General features: G+C 36.0%; 1 protein-coding gene across 4 annotated transcripts in view; it reads right to left on the reverse strand.

Annotated features, from left to right (window-relative positions):
• Positions 1-22,401, reverse strand: part of Mapk10 (mitogen-activated protein kinase 10) — a 313,485-nt gene that overhangs the window by 39,406 nt on the left and 251,678 nt on the right. For all 4 annotated transcript variants that reach the window (XM_013020133.1, XM_013020136.1, XM_013020135.1 and 1 more), the window contains 2 exons: positions 18,845-19,027; positions 15,056-15,180 (listed from right to left, as the gene is read on the reverse strand). In XM_013020133.1, coding sequence (XP_012875587.1) covers positions 15,056-15,180; positions 18,845-19,027 — 308 coding nt within the window. The remainder of the gene's footprint in view (positions 1-15,055; positions 15,181-18,844; positions 19,028-22,401) is intronic.

A 22,401-nucleotide genomic window follows, 5' to 3' on the forward strand; every position in this document is an offset into this window, starting at 1 on the left:
ATTTGGGTAAATGCCCAAAAGTGGGATTGCTGGGTCATAGGGGAGTTCTATGTGGAGTCTTTTGAGGAACCTCCATCCTGCTTTTCAAAGTGGTTGAACAAATTTACACTCCCACCAGCAATGCAGTAAGGTTCCCTTCTGTCCACATCCACAGGACAGAAGGTAAGACTCTTATGGACTTTCCTGCCTGGGTTGGCTTCAAACCTCAATCCTCAGCTCTCAGCCTCCTGAGTAGCTAGAATTAAAGGTGTGTATCACCACTGCCCATCCAGAACATTTTTATTTGATAGATTCTGAAAGTGAATCGAAATCAAGATGATTCTGTGCAGTAGAAAAATCTGCTAAAATTAGGAACTCAGCCCTTCCTATGAGTGAAAAGTGCATATTCCTGTGATAAGACATGAATGAAAGCGCCCCCCCCAGTCCCACAAAAGCAGGTGGCTAAATCTATCTGCAACAAACATTTTGACATGTTCCCACCAACATAGTACATGACATCAAAACAATCCAAACATGATTCAAAAGATATCTTCACTTTAACACATGAGGCACTGGGCTGCAAAATGTAATGAAGTTATATTTTCTCTTGAAGCAATTAGTAAATTGCTCACATTTTGCCACCGAAGGAACACACCAGCCTGAACAGATGGAAATTTTAGAATTCTGCAAATGGCAGATATTAGGAATTACAGACATTGATTTAACTTTTGCCAACCAAATGAGAACTACAAAATATGAACTTCTCTCCCTAATTATGAACACATAATTAGACTACATCAAATTCATATCCATTGTAGCTCATTTCTCTCTCTACTTATTTCTAAATTTATATACATTCTGAGTTGAACAAGCTTAGAGTTCAGCTCCCTACTAAAAGGGCCTTCTGTGACAGATAGATGGCACTGAACTATTTCTCAAATTAAGCCTGCCAGGGTGACACATTAGCTTTTGCATAGCATGATGCATGCTGCAATAAGAAGAAATCATAAGACTCAGAGAGGTAGTCTAGTGTCAGGACAGATGGAAAGAACAGCTGAGAGAAGGATTCAGCCAGATTATTAACTCCATGTGAGCAAAACAAATCATATTTAAGAGAACTCCTAGGAACATTCAGTCTGCAAAACAGAATCTAAGTGGAGGAGATTGGAGAGAAGAGAATATGATGTTTCACATTACAGCATCTCTCAGCACTCAGTGACTGCTTCCTCTTTCTATTGCAAAGCAGAAGGTCATCCATGACATGCGCACAAATTACAGACAAAACAAGTGATGAGCACTTTGGAAGTAATAAAAATGAGGTCTAAGTTTGAAACACGAAACAAATAGTGTAACACACAACAGTAATCAAAACCATTAATATGTGAAATATTTGATGTAATTATTCTTTTCCTTAATCTAAAATGAAAATACTGATGATGAAAATACTTAATCTGAAAATACTGAATTTGTATTTGAGGTTTTAAAATCCCAGAAGTGATCTGAGAAATCTTGTTGAAAATAAGTCACTTTATAAAAGCTCCAGCTGGGACTTCCCTGAAAAATCCCAATGATGTGATTTATCAAATATAATGATATGTCTAGTCACAAATATAAAGGAAAGAACTCTTTATGAGTTTTCTTAATTGAAATCCAAGGTACTAAGCATGATTCACAGGATCTAAAGAAATTTAAAGGGATTTTTTAATACTTCCTAAAAGTGGTACACATTATTTCAAGAAGCAAATAAACCTCCAGTGGATCACCCCTATAATCCTCTCTACTCAGGAGGCTGAGCTCTGAGAATCGAGGTTTGAAGCCAGCCTGGGTATGGAAAGTCTGTGAGACTCTTATATCAAATTAGGCACTAAAAGTCAGAAGTGGAGCTGTGGTTTAAATGGTAGAGTGCTAACCGTGGCAGAGTGCTCAGGGACCATGTCCAGGCCCTGGGTCTAAGCCCCAGAAGTAGCATAAAAAGAAAGAAAGAAGGAATAAAATAAAAAAAATAATTAAAGAAAGATTGAGCACTGGATACTCCTTTCCTTTACTGGAAAGACTAAAGAGGCTCATTCTACTCATTAATGGTTAAAGAGAAACAAGTTTTCATTTTCATTTTGATGACATAGGAATTTTCTTTAACACAACTTAAAATTTTATACAAAATAAAATTCCTTAAGTAATTCAAGTTTTATAGTTTCTATTTTAAAATATTTGCTTAAATGATTTGCTCAAATAGTCAATACATGTTATTTACTACTAATCGTTACTTCCTGTACAAACTGATATTTTTCTCAAACAGCTGAATGGCAAAAATAAATAATTCTGCTCAATGTCTTAAGTGTGTGTGTTTGCATTCTGTGGGAGAAATCAGAAAATAAAAAGAAGACTTTCATAGTTTCAGAGGGATGAATTATTCAGAAGCTGTCTGTAGGACATGTCTTAACCTTTTTATATTACTCATCAAAGGAAAATACTAATTATAAAGACTATAATCCCTTCCTCCCCATGGAAGAGTCTGTACAGAGAGCTGTTTTTATTTATAACTCATTTAAATCATCTCTTCCAGATAGTTCCTGTTTAACACACAACACTATACTCAGACCCACTTTTTGGTAACAGCCTTCTACAATATTTGAATGAAGTATATGTATATTTCACTCAGTAGCTGGTCTTAAATAAGGAGAAGCTTCTGATGAACTGTTTACATGCTAGATGGTTTAAGCTCATATTCATTTAACTCCTATTTTCCTTATCATTCATAAGTTCATACACATTGAGTCCATCAAAATGTGTTGCATACATGTATAACCATATACATTTACAACTCTATTCTTTGTCATTGTTTAGGAATTTCTTATGAGACAAGAAGATAACCAGCCACAGTAAAGATAGAAACAATTAAAATTTAACTCATTCGTGAAGTAGATTTAATAGTGCAAGAAATATGTTTATAAACAAAAGGTGTTGGCTTTTACTATGAAAATATATTCAAGAGAATAAAAAGCAAGTAGCAATAATGAAAGAGAATAATTCCTATCACTACCCTCAACCATTTGAATTTGTATCTCAAAGATCCAGGTAGTCTATAGATGTCTATAGATGAATCTGTAAGCTGTAAATTTCATCATTTCAATACTTACCAACTTTCGGATTCTTTGATTATTAATAATATTCCATGAATTTCAGTTAGCTAAGTCTGGTCAGATCAGTGTTTGGTTTTCAAAGGTAAATAGTTAAGAACTGCAGCTAGAGGGGCTGGGAAGGTGGATCAGTGGTAGAATGCTTGCTTTGCATGCATGAGGCCCTGGGTTCGATTTCTCAACACCACATAGGCAGAAAAAGCCGGAAGTGACACTGTGGCTCAAGTGATAGAGCACTAGCCTTGAGCTGAAGAGCTGAGAGACAGTGCCCAGGCCCAGAGTTCAGGCCTCACGGCTGACCAAAGAAAGAAAGACAAGAACTGTAGCTAGAGATAGAGGACCACCATTTGTTATAATTCAAACCAGGTGATGCACAACTGCTTGAAGATTGGAGAATTCACACTGCAATTTACTTCGAGTTGAATCACATTGAAAGAGGAAAAAGAATTCAGGATCCTTCCATTCAGGAAATCATACATTAAGCAAGCTAAATAATCAAATAACACAGGCACTCCACATTTGGAAGAGTTTCTTCAGGAGATAATAAGTGACTAAAGGTTTGAATTCTGTAAAAATTTCCACTGGCTATTGACTGAATAGAAACCTACCAAGAGCAGAAACTTGGTTTTTGTTCTTTGCTTTTAAATTCACTGCTGAATCATTATCAGCTACAGAACAATGTTTGTTTTTTGTTAATATTTATAGACCCAGTGAGCAAATACTAAATTGCTAACAAATTCTCAAAGCTTTCATAAGTGGCTGTGTAAGAGTTGGATTTAAAAAAAAAGAGGAAAGAACAAGAAGTGAAGGAAAAACAAAGAAGAAGAAAAAACAGGTGACTAAGAAGAAAGAATGAATCCAGGCACCAGTGGCTCATAACTGTAATCCTAACTATTCAGGAGGCTGAGATCTGAGGATTGCAGTTCAAAGCCAGCCTGGGCAGGAAAGTCCATTAGACTCTTATCTACAATTGACCACCAGAAACCTGAAAGTGGCACTGTGGCTCAAGTGGTAGAGCACTCACCTTGAGCTGAAGAGCTGAGGGACAGCACCCAGGCCCAGAGTTCAAGCCCCATGAGAGACAAGAAAAGAAGAAGAAAGAAAGAAAGAAAGAAAGAAAGAAAGAAAGAAAGAAAGAAAGAAAGAAAGAAAGAAAGAAAGAAAGAAAGAAAGAAAGAGAGAAAGAGAGAAAGAGAGAAAGAGAGAAAGAGAGAAAAAGAAGGAAAGAGAGAAAGAAAGAAAGAAAGAAAGAAAGAAAGAAAGAAAGAAAGGAAGGAAAGGAAGGGAGGAAAGGAGGAAGGGAGGGAAGGAAAGGAAGGGAGGAAGGAAGGAAGGAAGGAAGGAAAGAAGGAAGGAAGAGAGACAGAGAAAGAGAAAGAAAGAAAGAGGAAGGAAGAAAGGAAGGAAAGAAAGAAAGAAAGGGAGGAAGGGAGGGAAGGAAGGAAGGAAGAGAGACAGAGGGAGACAGAAAGAGAAAGAAAGAAAGAGAGAGAAAGAAAGAAAGAAAGAAAAAAGAAGGAATGAAAACTCTTTGCTAGTGCATTTTAACTACTTGGAAGACTAAGAGTAGAATTAAAGTAACCTAAAGGCAAACAGCTGATCCTTTCACTTTTCCAAACACACCTGTTGTACAACAGGTGTTGACCAATGTTGTACAACATTGGTCAACAATTTTACAGGCTCCTCGTGAGCTCTACAACAAGCTGAAAGACAGGCATCAGCAAGTGAAAAGAAGAAAGTACACACAGTCAATGGAATCCTATGACAAATACTCTTGTGCAGAGGCTATCAAGTTAATATTTTGTGGTAAGAAATCATAAAGCTCATTAAAAAAGTAGTTACTATTGGCAATGTTTTTTTTTTTTAGGACCGAATGAGATCCCTACTCATCTCTCTTGATTTCCTGAGTCTTCTCTCCAGGGTACATATGCTCAGTTCTTTGGGTAAGTTTCTTTTACATAGGGATCTCAAAGTTGTAAATAGGAAAATATGACTAAGCTGGTGCCAGCCCAATCCCCAGGGGGCATTCTCCTCATTCACCCTTCCTTCTCCTCTGGTCTACATCTCAGGGCACTGACTCCTTCAGGTTGCATTTCCCAGGCACTGTGTTTTCAGCCAACAGCAGGCAGGTAGTACTAGAAGATGGGAGGAAAATCTAGGTCTTTTCCCCCACCCCTTTCTCCATAAATTGGTAAATTATCCTTATGACTTTGACTACAATTCTCATTGCAAGACTATCACTTCCCAATCCTGGACCCCAGTTCACAACCTCATTTTTTACTTGGTCATAGCTACCTATTTTTGCTAATCTTGACTGGTCCAAGTATATCTATTTTTGATTGGCACTGCATTCTGGGAATATTCTTCTCTTCACTGTTTAAATGATCGTTAAGCTTGCATCTGCTCAAACTGCTCTGATCTGAGGTGCATGTCTCTTCTGACAGCTCACTTGGTCTTAACTGGCTTATTTGTCTTATTTGTCCACATACCTGCATTACCTCTGACTCTAGATGACTCTAATCAAATTCTGGAACCTAGTGTACTTTGACCATAGGATTTTGATTCTCTTGTCTAGTTTCACTGATCCTATGCCCATCTGTATTACTTTTTACCTTACCATGGTTTGTCTAACATTGTGACTATGTAACAAATCACAATTGTAGAGTTGATATTTTGATTATGAACCTTTGCTGAATTACAGCATGAAACTATTTTCTGCTGCTCTCTTAGCTCTCATCTAAGATTTATTTTGAACAGAGTTGTGGACATATGTAATATTAACATTTACATGTTCATGGCATGAGATTGAAAGTACTGCATATTCCCTGCATGGCTAGTCATCTCTTCCTTGATCTCTCTTTGATAATATCCAGTTAGATTGAATAGCAGACAAGAGATAGTGAAAATAATGTTAGATAATAACTCTGCTTAAAGGGCTTGAAAGTTTATGGTGAATGTGTAATAAAATAGCTTTATGTAGTCAGTATAACTTGTTCTTAAATTTTTTTACTATAGGAAACACTAACAGTGCTAAAGTGATAAAATTGTGAGGAATAACATCAATAAAGCACTTAAGACTACATTAATTACTTAGGTTATAAACAAAACAGTAAATGTACAACATTGATGACCCTCTAGGCTTACACTTGCTGAGTATTTATTTTAATGGAACTTCAGCATTAATACATGTCAGTGTTACTGCTTCCCAGGTTATGTTCTTACTGGAAATCCAAAGGTCAGATTGTTTAACTGAAAATAGGTAGTATAGGTAAATTAAATTTTCCCTAGCTAACCCAATTCCCAAATTAATCTTGAATAAGAAAAGAAATAATAAGCAGGTTCAGCCCTGGTTTTGTTCCCCTATTAACCCTCACTCAATTCGGTTGCATTACTCCATTTCCCTTAGTCTAGTCTAGGGTATCTCTCTTCAGTCTACATTACAGCCCATTTCTAGCTTCTATTCTAGCTTTCTTTTCTGAAAGTCTCAGCTGATGAACAGAAGTTCTTGTTTGGCCTTCTCCCCCTCTTCTGGGGGAGAAAGCAGAATTCTCAACAACAGAGTCCATACCTTCCCAACCTGCATCTCTGTACAAATTCACAGTGTTGCATTTCAGTCATTATGAATTATACCTAAGCCTTGCTGAGACAGAGGTTTTGACACATTGATCTATCTCATTGATCACTGCTGCATGAAGATTATCACCTAGTACACATCAAACTCTTGGAGTTCCAATGGGAGATCTTGATCCTTTCTTTTTTTAACCAAAATTGAGAAATCAATGGCTGGATGTGGTGGAACTTGTCCATCATCCTAGCCACTTGCAAGGTGAAGATAGGAGGATTAGAGCTCAAAATCGGTCCAGGAAAAGCATTTAGTGAGGTCTCCCCTCAATGGCACAAACCTGTAATTGCAGTTATTAAAATGAAATACAGAGGTAGGAGGATTGTGGCCCAAGATACAAGACAAAAGTTCAACACCCATCTAACCTATCTAAAAACATAGCTAAAGTGCTAGGAGCATCTGAAGTATTAGAGAGCTTGCCTAGCAAATGCTAGGCCCCAAATACAAACCATATCATTTCCAAAAATAAAGAATCAAGATATATGCTCTGGCTCTACATTTTAGTTGGCTGTTCATCTATAATGATTACTTTGAGCCTCTTCTTTATTATATGTATATATATTATAAACCTGTCAAATGATTCCTATATTTATGAATTTTCTTATGGTATTCCAAAGTTTTAACAGGAATGAAATTGTGCTCTACAAATATTTGATTTTATTTTATATTCCTCTTAAGTTCCTTCCTGTGTGCCCTAAAATGTACCGAGTCACCACATTCTTAGCATGGGGTTCACTCATCCCTTTTATCTCATATCTTCAGGGATGCAAAACAAAAGCCTTTCCTCAATGCGTTGCTTCTATACTGATCTCCAACAGGCACCCAAGGAGTCGTGAATATCCCCAAGCTTCCTAAAAGCAAAAAGAGCTACAATGAAGAGTCATGAAGTGTTTATTTTCTTTAAGTTTTAACTACTATAGCTGGACTGTCCTATACTTGACAACATTGTATGTGGGTATACATCAAACAACAGCAAAACAAAATCAACATGATAAGATTTTAAGAAACTATATCATTTTCAACAATTAACTCAAAAATCTTAGACTATTTCTTCTCCAGCTGATCTTTTCTCACCAGTGCCAATATATCTAGTATATGTATGAGTCAGGCAGAAAAGGTCAGATAATGTGATGTTAGGAAAATGAACCCTTAGATACGTATTTAAATGTTTTTTTCTTTCATGCATTTGTTTCTAATGCATTTATAAGATTATTTCTTTGTTGCTTTGTATGTCCCTCCCCCACAATATAACCCCTGCTTTCACTATATTTGATGTCGGTATAATTTGTGGAGGAGATGGGGAAAGACAAGTCGTTTAAGGATACAAGAGGACCCGTTGCAACAATGAGAAGTACAAGTTGTCATGTCGAAAACGAACTTTACAACTTTGGTGTGGGGGGGAGGGGGAGAATTGGGTGGGGGGCGGGGGGGGGAGGCAGGGAAGGGATGTGAAGGGTAAACAAAGGAGGAGGCTGCAATGCTTGATAAGAGATGTACTCATTATCTTGCCCATGTAATTGTAACCCCTCTGTACAGTATGTTCACAAAAAATAAAAATTAAAATTAAAAAAATAAATAAATAAAAAATAAAAAAGATTAACAGATAGTAACGTTTTGCATGTGAAGCTCAGCACAGTAAGGACAATTAACAAAGTACATAATAACAATATGTCTGATCTCTCTGATTGCCAACAAGGGTGCTGGGCACTTCATGAACATGAATGCTTTTAATTCATAGAATACAATTTCTTTCCTTTAATGTGAAAATACCATACAGAGGGGTTACAATTACATGGGCATGGTAATGAGTACATTTCTTATCAAGCATTGTTGTCTCCTCCTTTGTTTCCCCTTCCCATCCTTTCCCATCTCTCCCCTCTTCCCCCACAACCCCCCCCAGGCCAAAGTTGTAAAGTTCGTTTTTGGACATAACGACTTGTACATCTCATTGTTGCAATGGGTCCACCTGTATCCCTATTTAAACAATTTTCTCTTTCTCTTCCCCTCCACAAATTATACCAACATCAAATACAGTGAAAACAGGGGTTATATTGTGGTGGAGGGACATACAAAACAACAAATAAATCATCTTATAAATATGTCAGAAACAATCGCAAAAAAGAAAAACCATTTGAATCCTTATCTTGGGGTTCATTTCGCCTAACATCAACTTATCTGACCTTTTCTGCTTGACTCAGACATATACTAGTTATGGCAAATAAGGGAAACCATGGGACCTATGTTTCTTTGGGCCTGGCTTACTTCACTTAATATAATTTTTTCCAAGTCTTTCCATTTCCTAACAAATGGGGTAATGTCATTCTTTCTGATGGAGGCATAGCATTCCATTGTGTATATATACCACATTTTCTTGATCCATTCATCTACTGAGGGGCATCTGGGTTGGTTCCATATCTTAGCTATGGTAAATAATGCTGCAGTAAACATAGTTGTGCTGGTAGCTTTAGTATGGTCTCATCTGTGATCATTTGGATAAATCCCCAAAAGTGGGATTGCTGGGTCATAGGGGAGCTCTATATGGAGTCTTTTGAGGAACCTCCATACTGCTTTCCAAAGTGGTTGAACAAGTTTACACCCCCACCAACAATGCAGTAAGGTTCCCTTCTGGCCACATCCCCTCCAGCATCTGTTGTTATTAGAGTTCTTGATTATAGCCATTCTAACTGGGGTGAGGTGGTATCACAATGTTGCTTTGATTTGCATTTCTTTTATGGCTAGAGAGGTTGAGCATTTCTTCATGTGTCTATTGGCCATCCTTCTTTCCTCTTCAGAGAAGTTTCTCTGTAAGTGTTTAGCCCACTTATTTATTGAGCAGTTGTTTCTTTGAGGATTTGTTGTTGGGGGATTTAATTTTTTGAGTTCCAGGTATATTTTAGATATGAGACCCTGGTCCGTTGTATGGCTAGTGAAGATCTTCTCCCAATCCGTGGGCTTTCTATTGATCTTGCTATCTATGTTCTTTGCCATGCAGAAGCTCTGCAGCTTCATGCAATCCCATTTGTCCAACCTTTCTTTGATTTGTTGTGTTTCTGGGTCTCTATTAAGAAAATTTCAGCCTGTGCCAAGGAGACCTAGGGTTTCTCCAATTCCATCCTGTAATGTGTTCACAGTGTGTACTTTGACTCCCAGGTCTTTGATCCATTTGGAGTTGATTCTGGTGCAGGGTGATATATAATGATCTAGCTTTAGTTTTCTACAAGTAGTTAAGCAATTTTGCCAGCACCATTTACTGAAGAGGCTGTCTTTCTTCAATTCTTTTTTTTTTTTTGCTCCCTTAGCGAAGATTAGATGACTATATATCTGTAGGTTCATTTCTCAGTTTTTCAATTCTATTCCATTGGTCCTGAGGTCTATTCTTATGTCAGTACTAAGCTGTTTTGATTACATACTCTACTCATGAAATACAATTTCTAAAGACAAAAACCTGGTAGCTAAGGAAATTAAGTTGTAGAAGGTGAATAAACTTGACTAAATGCAAGGCAGCAGTAAGCATACCAAAATGTAAAGCAAACCATAAACAGCTTATACAAATTGAAGTTGTCTGTGATATAAACCACATTAGAACACCTTGGAAATTAATGTAGCCTTTGGGCTCTCTTTTAGACATGTACTTCTGTCATTCTGAGCACTACTTGGAGACCTGGTGAATAATTTGAATAGTTATAACTTCATTTTTATCTTCTTGAAAAATGTCAATATGTTGATCTCAATTATCAATAAGTTAAATAAACAAAAATTCATTAACATATAAAATCTTTGAGCTATTTATTTATTTATTTATTTTTAATTAATTTATTTATTTGCCAGTCCTGGGGCTTGAACTTGGGGCCTATGCTCTGGCCCTGAGCCTCTCTGTGCTCAAGTCTAGTGCTCTACCCTTGAGTCACAGCCTTGCTTCTGGCTTTTTCTTTTTTGTGTAGTATTGAGGAATCAATCCCAGGGCTTCATTCATGCTAGGCCGACACTCTATCACTGAGTCACATTCCCAGCCCGAGCAATGCAATTTAAAGCTTGATATACAACAGTATATAAAATGAAGTAGCTAAAGCCAAGTGTTGGCAGCTCACGTCTGCAATCCTACCTACTCAGGCTGAGATCTGAGGATCTTTATAACTTCAAAATTTTATGCACTGCTTTGTTACACAGATAGGTCAATTAACAATCTTGACACCCAAATTTTAAATTTTTAAATTTTATGTGAACATGATTGATTTTCCTGCATAAAATTATGAAAAGTTTCATAGGGTCATCTCTTTTGATTTTGACATTTTAGTAGTTTTGGAAATGAATAGATTAGTACATATGACATTTCCTACTATTTGCTATTTCTGAGACACCAGGTTGTCATGCAATTTCCCCTTTATTCCCTGTCCATTTACCTCTGTCACCCTACAATGAAACTTACTCTTCTTTTCTCTCATTTTCAATTTTCTTCCCTCCCTAACATCAGTGTGTTACTTAAAAGTTGAGAGCTGGACATCAGAGGTTTATACCCATAATCCTAGCTATTCAAGAGACTGAGATATGGTATATAACAGTCTGAGACCAGCCTGAGAAGAAAAGTTCACTGGAGCCGGGCGCTGGTGGCTCACACCTGTAATCCTAGCTACTCAGGAGGCTGAGATCTGAGGATCGCGGTTCAAAGCCAGCCCGGGCAGGAGAGATCCTGAGACTCCTATCTCCAATAAACCACCAGAAAACCAGAAGTGGCGCTGTAGCTCAAGTGGTAGAGCGCTTGCCTTGAGCTGAAGAGCTGAGGGACAGCGCCCAGGCCTAGAGTTCAAGCCCCACGACCGACAAAAAAAAAAAAAAAAAGTTCACTGGATTCCATCTCCAAAATGACCAGCAAAACCCAGGGATGGAAGTGTGGCTCAAATGGTAGCATGCCAGCCTACCAAGCATGAGGCCTTGAGTTCAAATCCCAGTACCACAAACAAAAAAGCTCTTTGAGGTTGGATCTCCTTACTAACATCTAATCAGAGAAATTCTAATTGTTTGACAGTTTTATTTATTAGATTATGAAGAATTTTGCAATGCTGGGCACTGGTGGCTCATCCCTGTAATCTTAGTTACTCAGGAGGCTGAGATCTGAGGATTGAGGTTTAAACCATCCCGGGCAGGAAAGTCCCTGAGACTATTTCCAATTAATCACCAGAAAACTGGAAGTAGCACTTTGACTCAAGTGGTAGAACACTCGCCTTGAGCTAAAGAGCTCAGGGACAGCACCCAGGCCCAGAGTTCAAGATCACTCCACAGAGTGATCTGTAGCCTTGCCATAAGTCTGTAAAGAAAGGTCATTTTATTTTAAATGCATTTTCACATGCAATAACTGATATTAATTGTAAATTGTAGAAAGCATAGTTGACTGCTACTTCTAGCACTTTCAATATTTGTTTCTAGTGTGGCCCCTATAATGCATTTCAGACAATAACAAACTGTTCTTGCTCTTGGATCAAGATTCACTAAAACATTTATCAATGGAAGACAATTTTACACTTGTGCAATCAATGAGCTCATTCTTGAAGCTAAATCCATGTTTATTCTTCCGTGATCCCTTTTCCTAGATCTTTAGCTGTATTAGAACCTTCCCTTGAATTCCTGTGTCCTTTCTTATTGCAATTCAAAAGAAATGGTTTAGAAATACTGAAGTTGTTCAGAAAATATTGAAGTTGTTGAGAAAATTCTAAATTATATTTTTTCATTATTCAAAGGAGTTATTCATAAATGCTAAAATAACTTTTAAAACCTATTGATATTATTATAATATGCTGTTGTAGACTCTAGGCAACTATTTTTTATAGGCAACATAATTACAAGTAAATTACAAATGCAGACTTTATGACTCCAATTAAACTCTCTTCCACAATCCATTAAAAACAGATTATACACATTAAATTAAATGTGAAGAAAAATGAATATACCACATGATTTTGGCTATCAAAATAAATGAGGAGCCACAATTTCAAATAACTTATGTGTATCTAATTTTCCATTACAACCCAATTTTTTGAATGTCATAAGAGAAAATACTCTTGTCCTGAACATTTTTAGATGCATGTTTGTCCTTCTCTCTTTTCTTCATACTTCATTCTTTTATTCTACACTAAGAACGTCTCTGAAAGTATTTTCCAAGCATGAAAGACTGGATAAAAGAGGTTCTATAGTTGAGCCATAAGAAAATATATTCGTTGTAAGAATATTGCAAACTCAGAAATACTTGGTTGTAGTAATGTGATTTTGTAAGAATCACATCAAGTGACTAAAAAGATAACCTGAAACAAATTGAAATGTCAACATCAGTGTAAACTGCTTATGTGAGCACAGCTTAAGAAAACTTTTGCTAAAGTTTCCCACCGTTTAATGATCGGACTCTGTCCTGACCATGAGCTTGCTGCATAACGTGTCTGTAAAAGCTCAATGCTATCTGGTCCTCACCTTCATTCTTCAGCTCTCACTTCTCCAGTGAGGAATGAAGTTATCGCAATTATATTGCACTTCTGACATGGACAAGTACCCAATGAAACAGAGAAAGACACACTGAAGCGAACAAAACTATCGTTAAACAAAAATAACTGGGGGGCTGGGAAGGTGGCTCAGTGGTAAAGCGCTTGCCTTGCATGCCTGAGGCCCTGGGTGCGATTCCTCAGCACCACAGAAGCAAAAAGTAAAAAGCTGGAAGTGGCCCTGTGGCTCAAGTGGTAGAGTGCTAGCCTTGAGCTGAAGAGCTGAGGGATAGCACCCAGGCCAGAGTTCAGGCCCCACGACCGGACCCCCCCCTTCAAAAAAAATAACTGGGGTATAGGGAAGAAAATAGCAAACAGTATTTAAAATAGTGAATTAAGAACAAATTCAAATGTGAATATGGAAGTATGATATTAAATCAAATAAAAAAATTTAGCATAGGTGTTTAAGAATTTGAGTTCTTATTTTTATAAATGAAAGCAACATTGCTGCTGGCAACATTTACAGAAACATATTTCTCATCAGGAAGCTTATAGAATATTCATGCACAGGTCTATACACACATGCTCAGGACCAATGCCCTAAGCCTGTCTCCACACAGAGAAAGAAAGAGGACATGAACCCTAAGATATGTATTCAAATGTTCTTTTTTCTTTCATGCGATTGTTTCTAACACATTTATAAGATTATTTCTTTGTTGCTTTGTATATCCCCCCACCCACATACACAATATAACCCCTGCTCTCACTGTATTTGATGTCGGTATAATTTGTAGAGGGGAAGGAGAAAAACAAATTGTTTAAATAGGGATACAGGTGGACCCATTGCAACAATGAGATGTATAAGTCTTTATGTCGAAAACAAACTTTACAACTTTGGTGCAGGGCAGGGAGAAGAGGAATTCAGTCGGGCGGGGGGGGGGGGGGGGGGGGCAGGGAGAGGATGGGAAGGGGAAACAAAGGAGGAGGCTACAATGCTTGATAAGAAATGTACTCATTATCTTGCCCATATAATAGTAAGCCCGCTGTACAGTATTTTCACAATAAAAAGAAAAAGAAGTAAAAGGTTGAGAAATATTTTGAAAATAAAAATAGGCTTCTGAGAAGATTCTTTTTTTTCTTTCTTTTTGTCGGTCATTGGGCTTGAACTCTGGGCCTGGGCACTGTCCCTCAGCATTTCAGCTCAAGGCAAGCACTTTACCACATGAGCCATAGCGCTACTTCTGGTTTTCTGGTGGTTTATTGGAGATAAGAGTCTCATAGACTTTCCTGCCTGGGCAGCCTTTGAACCGCGATCCTCAGATCTCAGCCTCCTGAGTAGCTAGGATTACAAGCGTGAGCCACCGGCACTGGGCCCTGAGAAGATTCTTAAATCATGTCTGGATTTAACACAAGGACAGATACCAAGGATATTCAACAGTCGCCTGAAAAATAATGTCCTCTTTGAAATACCCACTTTTTCAAGTCTACTTCCTGCAATTTCACAAAGTCACCAATTGTCTGATAAAAGCTCTCTACCTGAAATATTCTTACGAATCACATGGTGCTAGTAGCAAGTGTCTTAGCAAGGAAATCAAAGCAAAGTAGCAAGGAAATAAAATCAAAGTTTTAAAGAGAAATGCATTTGAGGAGACATAATTGTTAACAGAAACGCATAGCAGTACATCATGACATCTAAAGTTTACACTAAATTGCCCCTTTCACAGGAAGTTCTGAAAAAGAAATGCTTTTAAAATATAGGTTGAGGAAAGGTCAATAATAGCCTTTCAAGTTTTCTGAGCCTAGATTTGTTCGGTTTGTTCATGAACCGAAAGTAAAATGAACCTGTGCCTTACCGCTTCCACCTCAGCAGGGTCGTACCACACATTGATGTACGGATGCTGTAAGGCATCATCCACCGATATCCTTTTGGCTGGGTCAATCACTAGCATCTTGGACAACAAGTCCCTGGCTTGGCTGGCTGAAACAATAGATGAGAAAAACAATGAGTGAGATTTGTATTTGGACAAGGAAATTTGTTAAATGGAGAGGAAACTAAGAAAACAAAGAACGGACTATTAACTTCTTTTAAAGCACAGTAAAGTTTTTAATGTTCTGTAAAAGAAATCATTTGGGACTTGTTAAGGGTTCTAGGTATGAGTACATGAGATGAATTATTTATTAGACTTTAAAGTCACATTATCAAGGCGGAAAGTTTGTATACTAATTTGCTTGGTAATATGTAAGAGTATAGGATTGATAAGATATGCAGGATGGAAACTGAAATTGCTTTTCTGCAAAAGCAGGGATGGCTGTTTGCAGTCAACCAATGTTGAAGCTAGGGGCACAGTATGAGGGGTAGATAATCTGCCTACTAAACTTGTGATCCAGACTTTAATCCCCAGTACCACCAAAACAAAAAGTAAGAAAGTCAATCAGAATGTAAGGAGGATACAATTTAACAAGAGGCTATGTAGTCCAAATTTTATAATATATAAAAATATATGTATATGTGTTTATATTAATATAATGTGTTTTATGTGATATAAACACATACATTATATATGTATGAGTGTATATTATATTATTATATATTATAATATAAATACATATGTTACATGTGTTTACATATATGCTTATACATATAAAAATAATCTGAAGGGTAAGTATGATGTCATTTTAACACTCTGTGATTATCAGGCCTTTTAAATCAATGGCTCCATGAATGGATGAAATGGAGTGATTCATGGCTGAAAGCAGTCCAATGCTACCCTGATAATAATGACAAAGCCTTCACCATGCACATGTGTTCATGGCTAACATTATGGCTGCAGCACTAGACACACAGTGTGCAGTGATAATTAGTAAGCAGACTTACCTGATAGCATTTACATAAAATAGAGTTTTAGCAGGAATAAGACATACCCTAAATGGATGTTGTCACTCAACTAATCTAAAAGTTCAGTCAGTGGTAAAAAATAATTCAGTTTATTCTGAGTATATGGTAAAACTTCAAATTATAGAGAAAAAATCTCAATAAATTTACAAAAATTCAATATGCTTTAATTTATGGACACCTAGTAAATTTATGTAAATCATTTTTTCAGATTAAGGCCACTGGATTAGTTGCACAAACTTGAAAATGGCATAAAATATTCAAATTAAGAAATATCAGCCAGAGACAACCTCTGTGACTGTTAACATAATTTTCCTAGTTCTGTTCATTTATTCACAGGATTTAACTATTTATTGTTCAATTCCTTTTCACATAATTTTGACAGTACCATAGTTAAAATTAATAAACTACTTTTGCACTTACCATATAAGTATTGTCTTATTTTTTCACGTTTTAATATAGTGCCCAATGTTTTATACTACTGTGAAAAAAATCACTTGTAAAACTGGACCTTAGGACTTTCTATTTCTAGTATCATTTTCTGATAAACTCAATCACACCAAATGATTACTATTATTCTCAAGTAAAATTTTAAAGCTCACCAAAATAGTAAAAATACAAAATTAATTAAATATTGAATCAAAATTTAATCATTCTCATTAACAGTATCTCCTTAGTGGCCTATCACAGCTGTGTTTGTTTTACTGATTCAAAGATCTCTCTGATTTGTAACTGTTTTTTTTTATTGTAAAAGTGATGTACAGAGGGATTGCAGTTACATAAACAGGTCATGAGTGCATTTTTTTAACCAGTGTCACCCCCTCTCTTATTTTCTCCCAAGTTGTAGAGTTCCTTTCCAACACAGTGTCTAGTGAGAACCACTGCTGAATTGGTTCATCCTTTGTCACGGTTTCTGTGCTTCTGTTTCTGAAATTGGCTCCTCATTGGTAGGGGCAAGAACTATGCTAATACCAAACCATCTTATTATGAAATAATCATCAATACCATATGGGGGAAACAAAGCAAATAAAATAATTCAGTGCCTTATCTTTCATTTGCAGGCAATGCTATTAGGTTCTTTTCCAAATAGGGTAGAATATGAGTTTCCTTTAAATTTTATTTATATAGTGATTCTTTATGAAGTGCTGGTTCTGCATTAAAAATGTTAATTAGGTAAGTGTGAATATGTTAGCTATTTAATGACTTACAAAATAATACAACTGTAGAGGTCTCACTGTAAAAGGATCCTCAAGAAAGTTAGAATTCCTTTATGAAATATGGTACTCCATACTTTTTCTCCTGGTACTGTCATTACTATTCAATAATTTCATGACAGCTTTGTTATCTCCTTCCTGTTACACTATGTGTCTTCATAAGCAGGGGATTCGTTTTTGTCTATAATCATGAATGCATAAATTCTGAAATATCTCTACATGGAGTTATAGACCTTTTCAAATTTGCATGTAGGTAGTATTGATATATTTGGCAATAATTGAGTCCATGCCACTAAGAAGATAAGCCAGAGGGAGCTGAGGAGAGCATCTAACTGCGTGATGTAATACTTAGGAGCCCAGAAACTACACTGGATATTGAAAATCCTCTCGGTGAAATTTAAAGCTATCTAGGAAATGCGAAATCTTAGAAAACAGTAGCACCACAATTTAGTGTCTCTATCTCAAGCCTACCTTAGCTTTTTGAATTAAGTTAATTTCAGATACTTGTGCCCTGAATGTTGAAGGGTTCATTTTCAAGAGTACATGTCCTAACTTTTTCTGATTAACAGGCAAGTATTTTTAATATGACATTTTACTATATTTAAGTAATTCAGCATTTGTTATAAATCAGGCCCTGTTTTAAGTACTTGGCAAGAAATTAAGTCAATGATTCTTTCCAACAACTCTCCACAGTTACTCATTAAAATAAAGACTGGGAAATTTGTCCAGGGACACAGAGATTTTAAGGCACAGAACCAGAATTTGAACCTTAAATGAGAAGTATCTAATTTGTTTCAAAAATAGATTCTTAGGAGTATCCTAAATTATAACAAGGAATAGAATGTTATTATTGATTTTACACTTAATAAACTGCTGAGTTTGCCCCAGGTGTTGAAATATAACTGTCTTCAATTTTGTAGGTGAAGATATTGATTGAGATTTTTTTTAACTGCAATAACCATCAGCCACAGGTACAGTAATAGAATCCACTTATTAGTGGAAATACATTATTGAATTTTTATTGAATTTCCTACTCTAAAATAAAAAAATTGTGGTATATTTCCATAAAGTACCAATGAAAGAAACTCAAATACTTCAATCCCAATGTGTTAAAACTGAAAAGGCATATTGGAATTTTTCTAAGTAATAGCAAAGTCTCAATGATTTCTAGTCAGATTATCTTGTTACTTTACATGCACACTTCAAAAAACAATTTTAGTATCCATGTATGTGTTGAGATTACAGTACTAGGCTTTGGACTCAGAGCCTCACATTTGTTAGGCTATTCAGCCACAACCCCAGCTCTAGATTCTAAATAAGTTCCCTTAAAACAGTTCATCTGTATTACTCTTCTTGGTTAAGATGATGCATTGTACTGATAAATGAATATATTGTAACTACTTAAAGATAATAAAAAACATAATTAAAAATAACTTTCCTTAAATTGGGGTAATTCAAGTTTAAGGTCTCTATCTCACTTAATTTTTTTATGCCATCACATGCCATGAGTGTCAGGTTGTCCCTGAGGGGCCTACCTTTAAGTTTATTGTGCTCAGAATCCGCTGGGAAGAGGGAATCTGGAAAGAGCTTGGGGAAGGTGAGTCCAGCATACTTGGGCCGATTCTCTACATAGTTTCTTACAGTGGGCTGCAGCTTCTTCATGAATTCTGGACATGGTGTTCCTAGTTGCTCAATTACCTTATTCCACTGGTCAATATCTGAGAATTGAACAGTTAAGGAAAAAAGATGCACAGACCACTAATTCTTGCCTTTGAACAATCTGGAGGCTATGCCTGTCAGAATCCCAAACAATCAACAATCCAGAAGTAGTTTAAAAGAGCAACATAGGACAAACATATAAAATTAAAATTGTCAGACTATGAATCCTCCTGGAATTTTAGAACCCCTTTTGGAGAATCAGCACAATTTTTAAAAAGCAAGATTATAAAACTGTCTGATTTATAAAAATACAGGTTACTCAAATAACAAGAATAATTGTATGTTGAGCTAAACTTCTATTATAATTATATAATCAAGAGTTAAATATATGTATGTGTATGTGTCAATGTACTTTAGGTTTGTAAAGATAAGAAGTTATTTAAATAATGCAAAAAGAACATAGTGAGGAAAAATTTATATGGCCATGATACTTAGGATTTTTAAAAAATATTACTTCCTAGTAACATTTTTATCCTGAAGATATCCCATCACTTATATTTTTAAATAGTGAATACATAAATATCTTAAAGAGTACTTACTGACTTATTTTCTAAATTTCCTGTGATATTTTTCTTCCTTTTCTAAAACTTAAGTATTAACATTGTCTAGTTTTATGTTTTGCATGTGGGAACACTGTAATTGTTTTGTTGTTAATATTTGATTCAAATATTAACATGGGCCATATTTATGAAATATAGTATGAAGTTTTGATATGTGTGTTCCTTTGTGTGATGTTCAAATCGTGGTAAACATTTCCATCCTTCAAACTCTTACTGCTTATCTGTGAATAATCCTTTCTTCTAGATTCTTAAAATTATGCAATACATGGTAAAGTCCTATAGGCAAAAAGCAAGAACTGACTTCTCCTGTCAATCATTCTTTTTATTCCCCAACACCAGATAACTAATTGGGACTCTTTTGCATCTCATTAATACTCTATAATCAGAACCTTAAGTAGATAATGTTACAGATGAAGTCTCTAGAGAAGCAGCAAGAAGCAGATGATTTCAAATATATTCCCTTGTCATGTGTCAGTGAGGCCTTGCATATTTGTCTTAAATCCAACATCACAAGCAGTGCTCTCTCCTAAAATGTTTGTTCTTCAATTCTGTAATCTGTTGTTAATTCATTCCTACTGAAGTAACAATATCAGAGACCCTTATCATAATATTAATTGATGTTTATAAAAATATTAGTTCTTGTTATTAAGAGAGTTGAACCAAAAATGTTTGGCAGGCTGAATAAAGACAGAATGAACCATATTTATCATGAATAAAATTAAACTGAAAACAGTTCAAAGGAGGTAGAACAAAGGTAAAATCAATTTGCACATCTTCAATTATTGTAAAAAATATGATGGACTATCAAGAAATTAAATACAGATAGAAAATAACAAAACAAGGTCACACCTTAGTGAAAGTTCATTGAAATTATTTGCATGAGAATATAGTAGTAAGTCATAAACATTAAAAATAAAGGAATTAAAAACATAGCAGGGCACTAGTGCCTCATGACTATAATACTAGCTACTTAGAAGGACCACAGTTCAAAATCAGCCAAGGTAGACAAATCTGAGAGACTATTATCTCCAGTTAGCCAGCAAAAAGCTGGAAGTGTGGTTCATGTGGTAGAGCACCTGCCTTCAGAAAAAATTTTAAAAAACCAAGAACCAAGACCCTTATTTCAAGCTCAAGTTCCATCCTCTTCCTCTTCAAAAAAGAAGGAAATTAAAACATCATTGGGAAATGGTGGTTTATGCTTGTAATTCTTGCTACTCATGTGACAGATTGAGAATATGATACTTCTAGAACAACCTGGGTGAAAAAATTTATAAGACCTCCATCTCAACAGAACTGTTGGATCTGGTGGTATGCATCTCTTATCCCAGTTATGGTGGGAAGCTTAAGTAGGTGGTTTGCGTCTGACAAGAGAAAATGATTTCCGTTTTTCTCTGTTTAGTGTGATGTTGTTACATATAACCTCTATTATGTTGAGATATAGTCTTTCTGTTCATCCTAGTTTCAAAACTTTTTAATAATTGTTTTTCTACTTTTGAAGACCATTGTAAGATCAGAAAAAGATATTCTCTCTATCTTCCTCTCTCTCTCTTTCTATCCCTGTCTCTTTGTCTCTCTGTGTGTATGTCTCTCTCTTTCTCTCTCACATACACACACCCCACACATATATTGCATGCATGAAAGTTATATATATGACAGAGTTCCAAACCTATACTCTCAAGGTTATGTTTTGAATTGTTTTGTTTTTATACAACATCTTTAGCATGGAGCTGGGAGTGACTTGGTGAAAAAGTGCTTGACTGACATGTGTTGAGGCCCTGTATTAGATCTTAGTATTACCAAAAGAAAAATAATTAGTTCTTTTATTCACTTGGGAATGTTCTTTTCCTCTCAAAAGCCCCCTTCAGCTTCTGGTAGCATAGATCCTGTAAGGGCCATTTAGCGCACAATAATATCTATATGCATGGGAAATGAGCACAGGAAGAAGATAGTATAAACCAGAACAACTCAGGAAAACCTGGAAGGAGTTAATGTCAGTTGGATCTACCCAGCAGGGTTGGCCAAAGACTGATTGACATGTAACTTATACAGTTCTTATTATGATCTATTTTGTCTTATAAATTCTATTTACTATTGTAATTCATCTTTACTTACAAATGCAAAAATAGACATTACATTTTCTAATATACATTACTGTACGTGGTGGAGGCAAATTTTTCATTGAGCTATTGAAGTTTAATCTTTAAGGCCTCCAAGGACCAGCCTTATGAGACTGATTTATTTTGTATTTATACCATTCATTCTTGTTGTAAACAGGACTCTCCTCGAATTGTATGCTATTGTGACATTGCAAATGCTGGATCTGATTCTATCTGAATGTGATAGCATTTTAAACTGGGATATTTATAACTTGATAACTTAAAATGTAATTTGGAGATATAATTTGATACCTATATTTTAGAGATCTTTTCAAATTACCAAATAATACCACCATAAACAAAGGAGCTAATTCAAACAGCCTACACTAGCAAATAATCTACTTAAGAGCAGTTATAAGGGCACTGTATTGTGTCCTGGGAGACCACCCTGGTAAGTCACATTCATTCTAGGTATAGCCTTATAACAATGGAAGTGGAGAAAAGATGACCCAACTTCTACACGAGCAAGAAAGCATACCAATCAGATGTAATTAACAAAGCTGGACATTTAAATCTCAGACTTTAAATCTCATGGTACAAGGAGGCTGAGAACAGAAGGCGTATATTTTAGGTCAGCCCAGGCAGAAAGTGTGAGACCACTTCCTTGACCAATAAAAGCTAGGCATGGTGGCACACATCTGTTATCCTGGTGAGGCA

This window comes from Dipodomys ordii, unplaced genomic scaffold, assembly GCF_000151885.1.
Source record: "Dipodomys ordii isolate 6190 unplaced genomic scaffold, Dord_2.0 Scaffold49, whole genome shotgun sequence".
NCBI classification, from domain to species: domain Eukaryota; kingdom Metazoa; phylum Chordata; class Mammalia; order Rodentia; family Heteromyidae; genus Dipodomys; species Dipodomys ordii.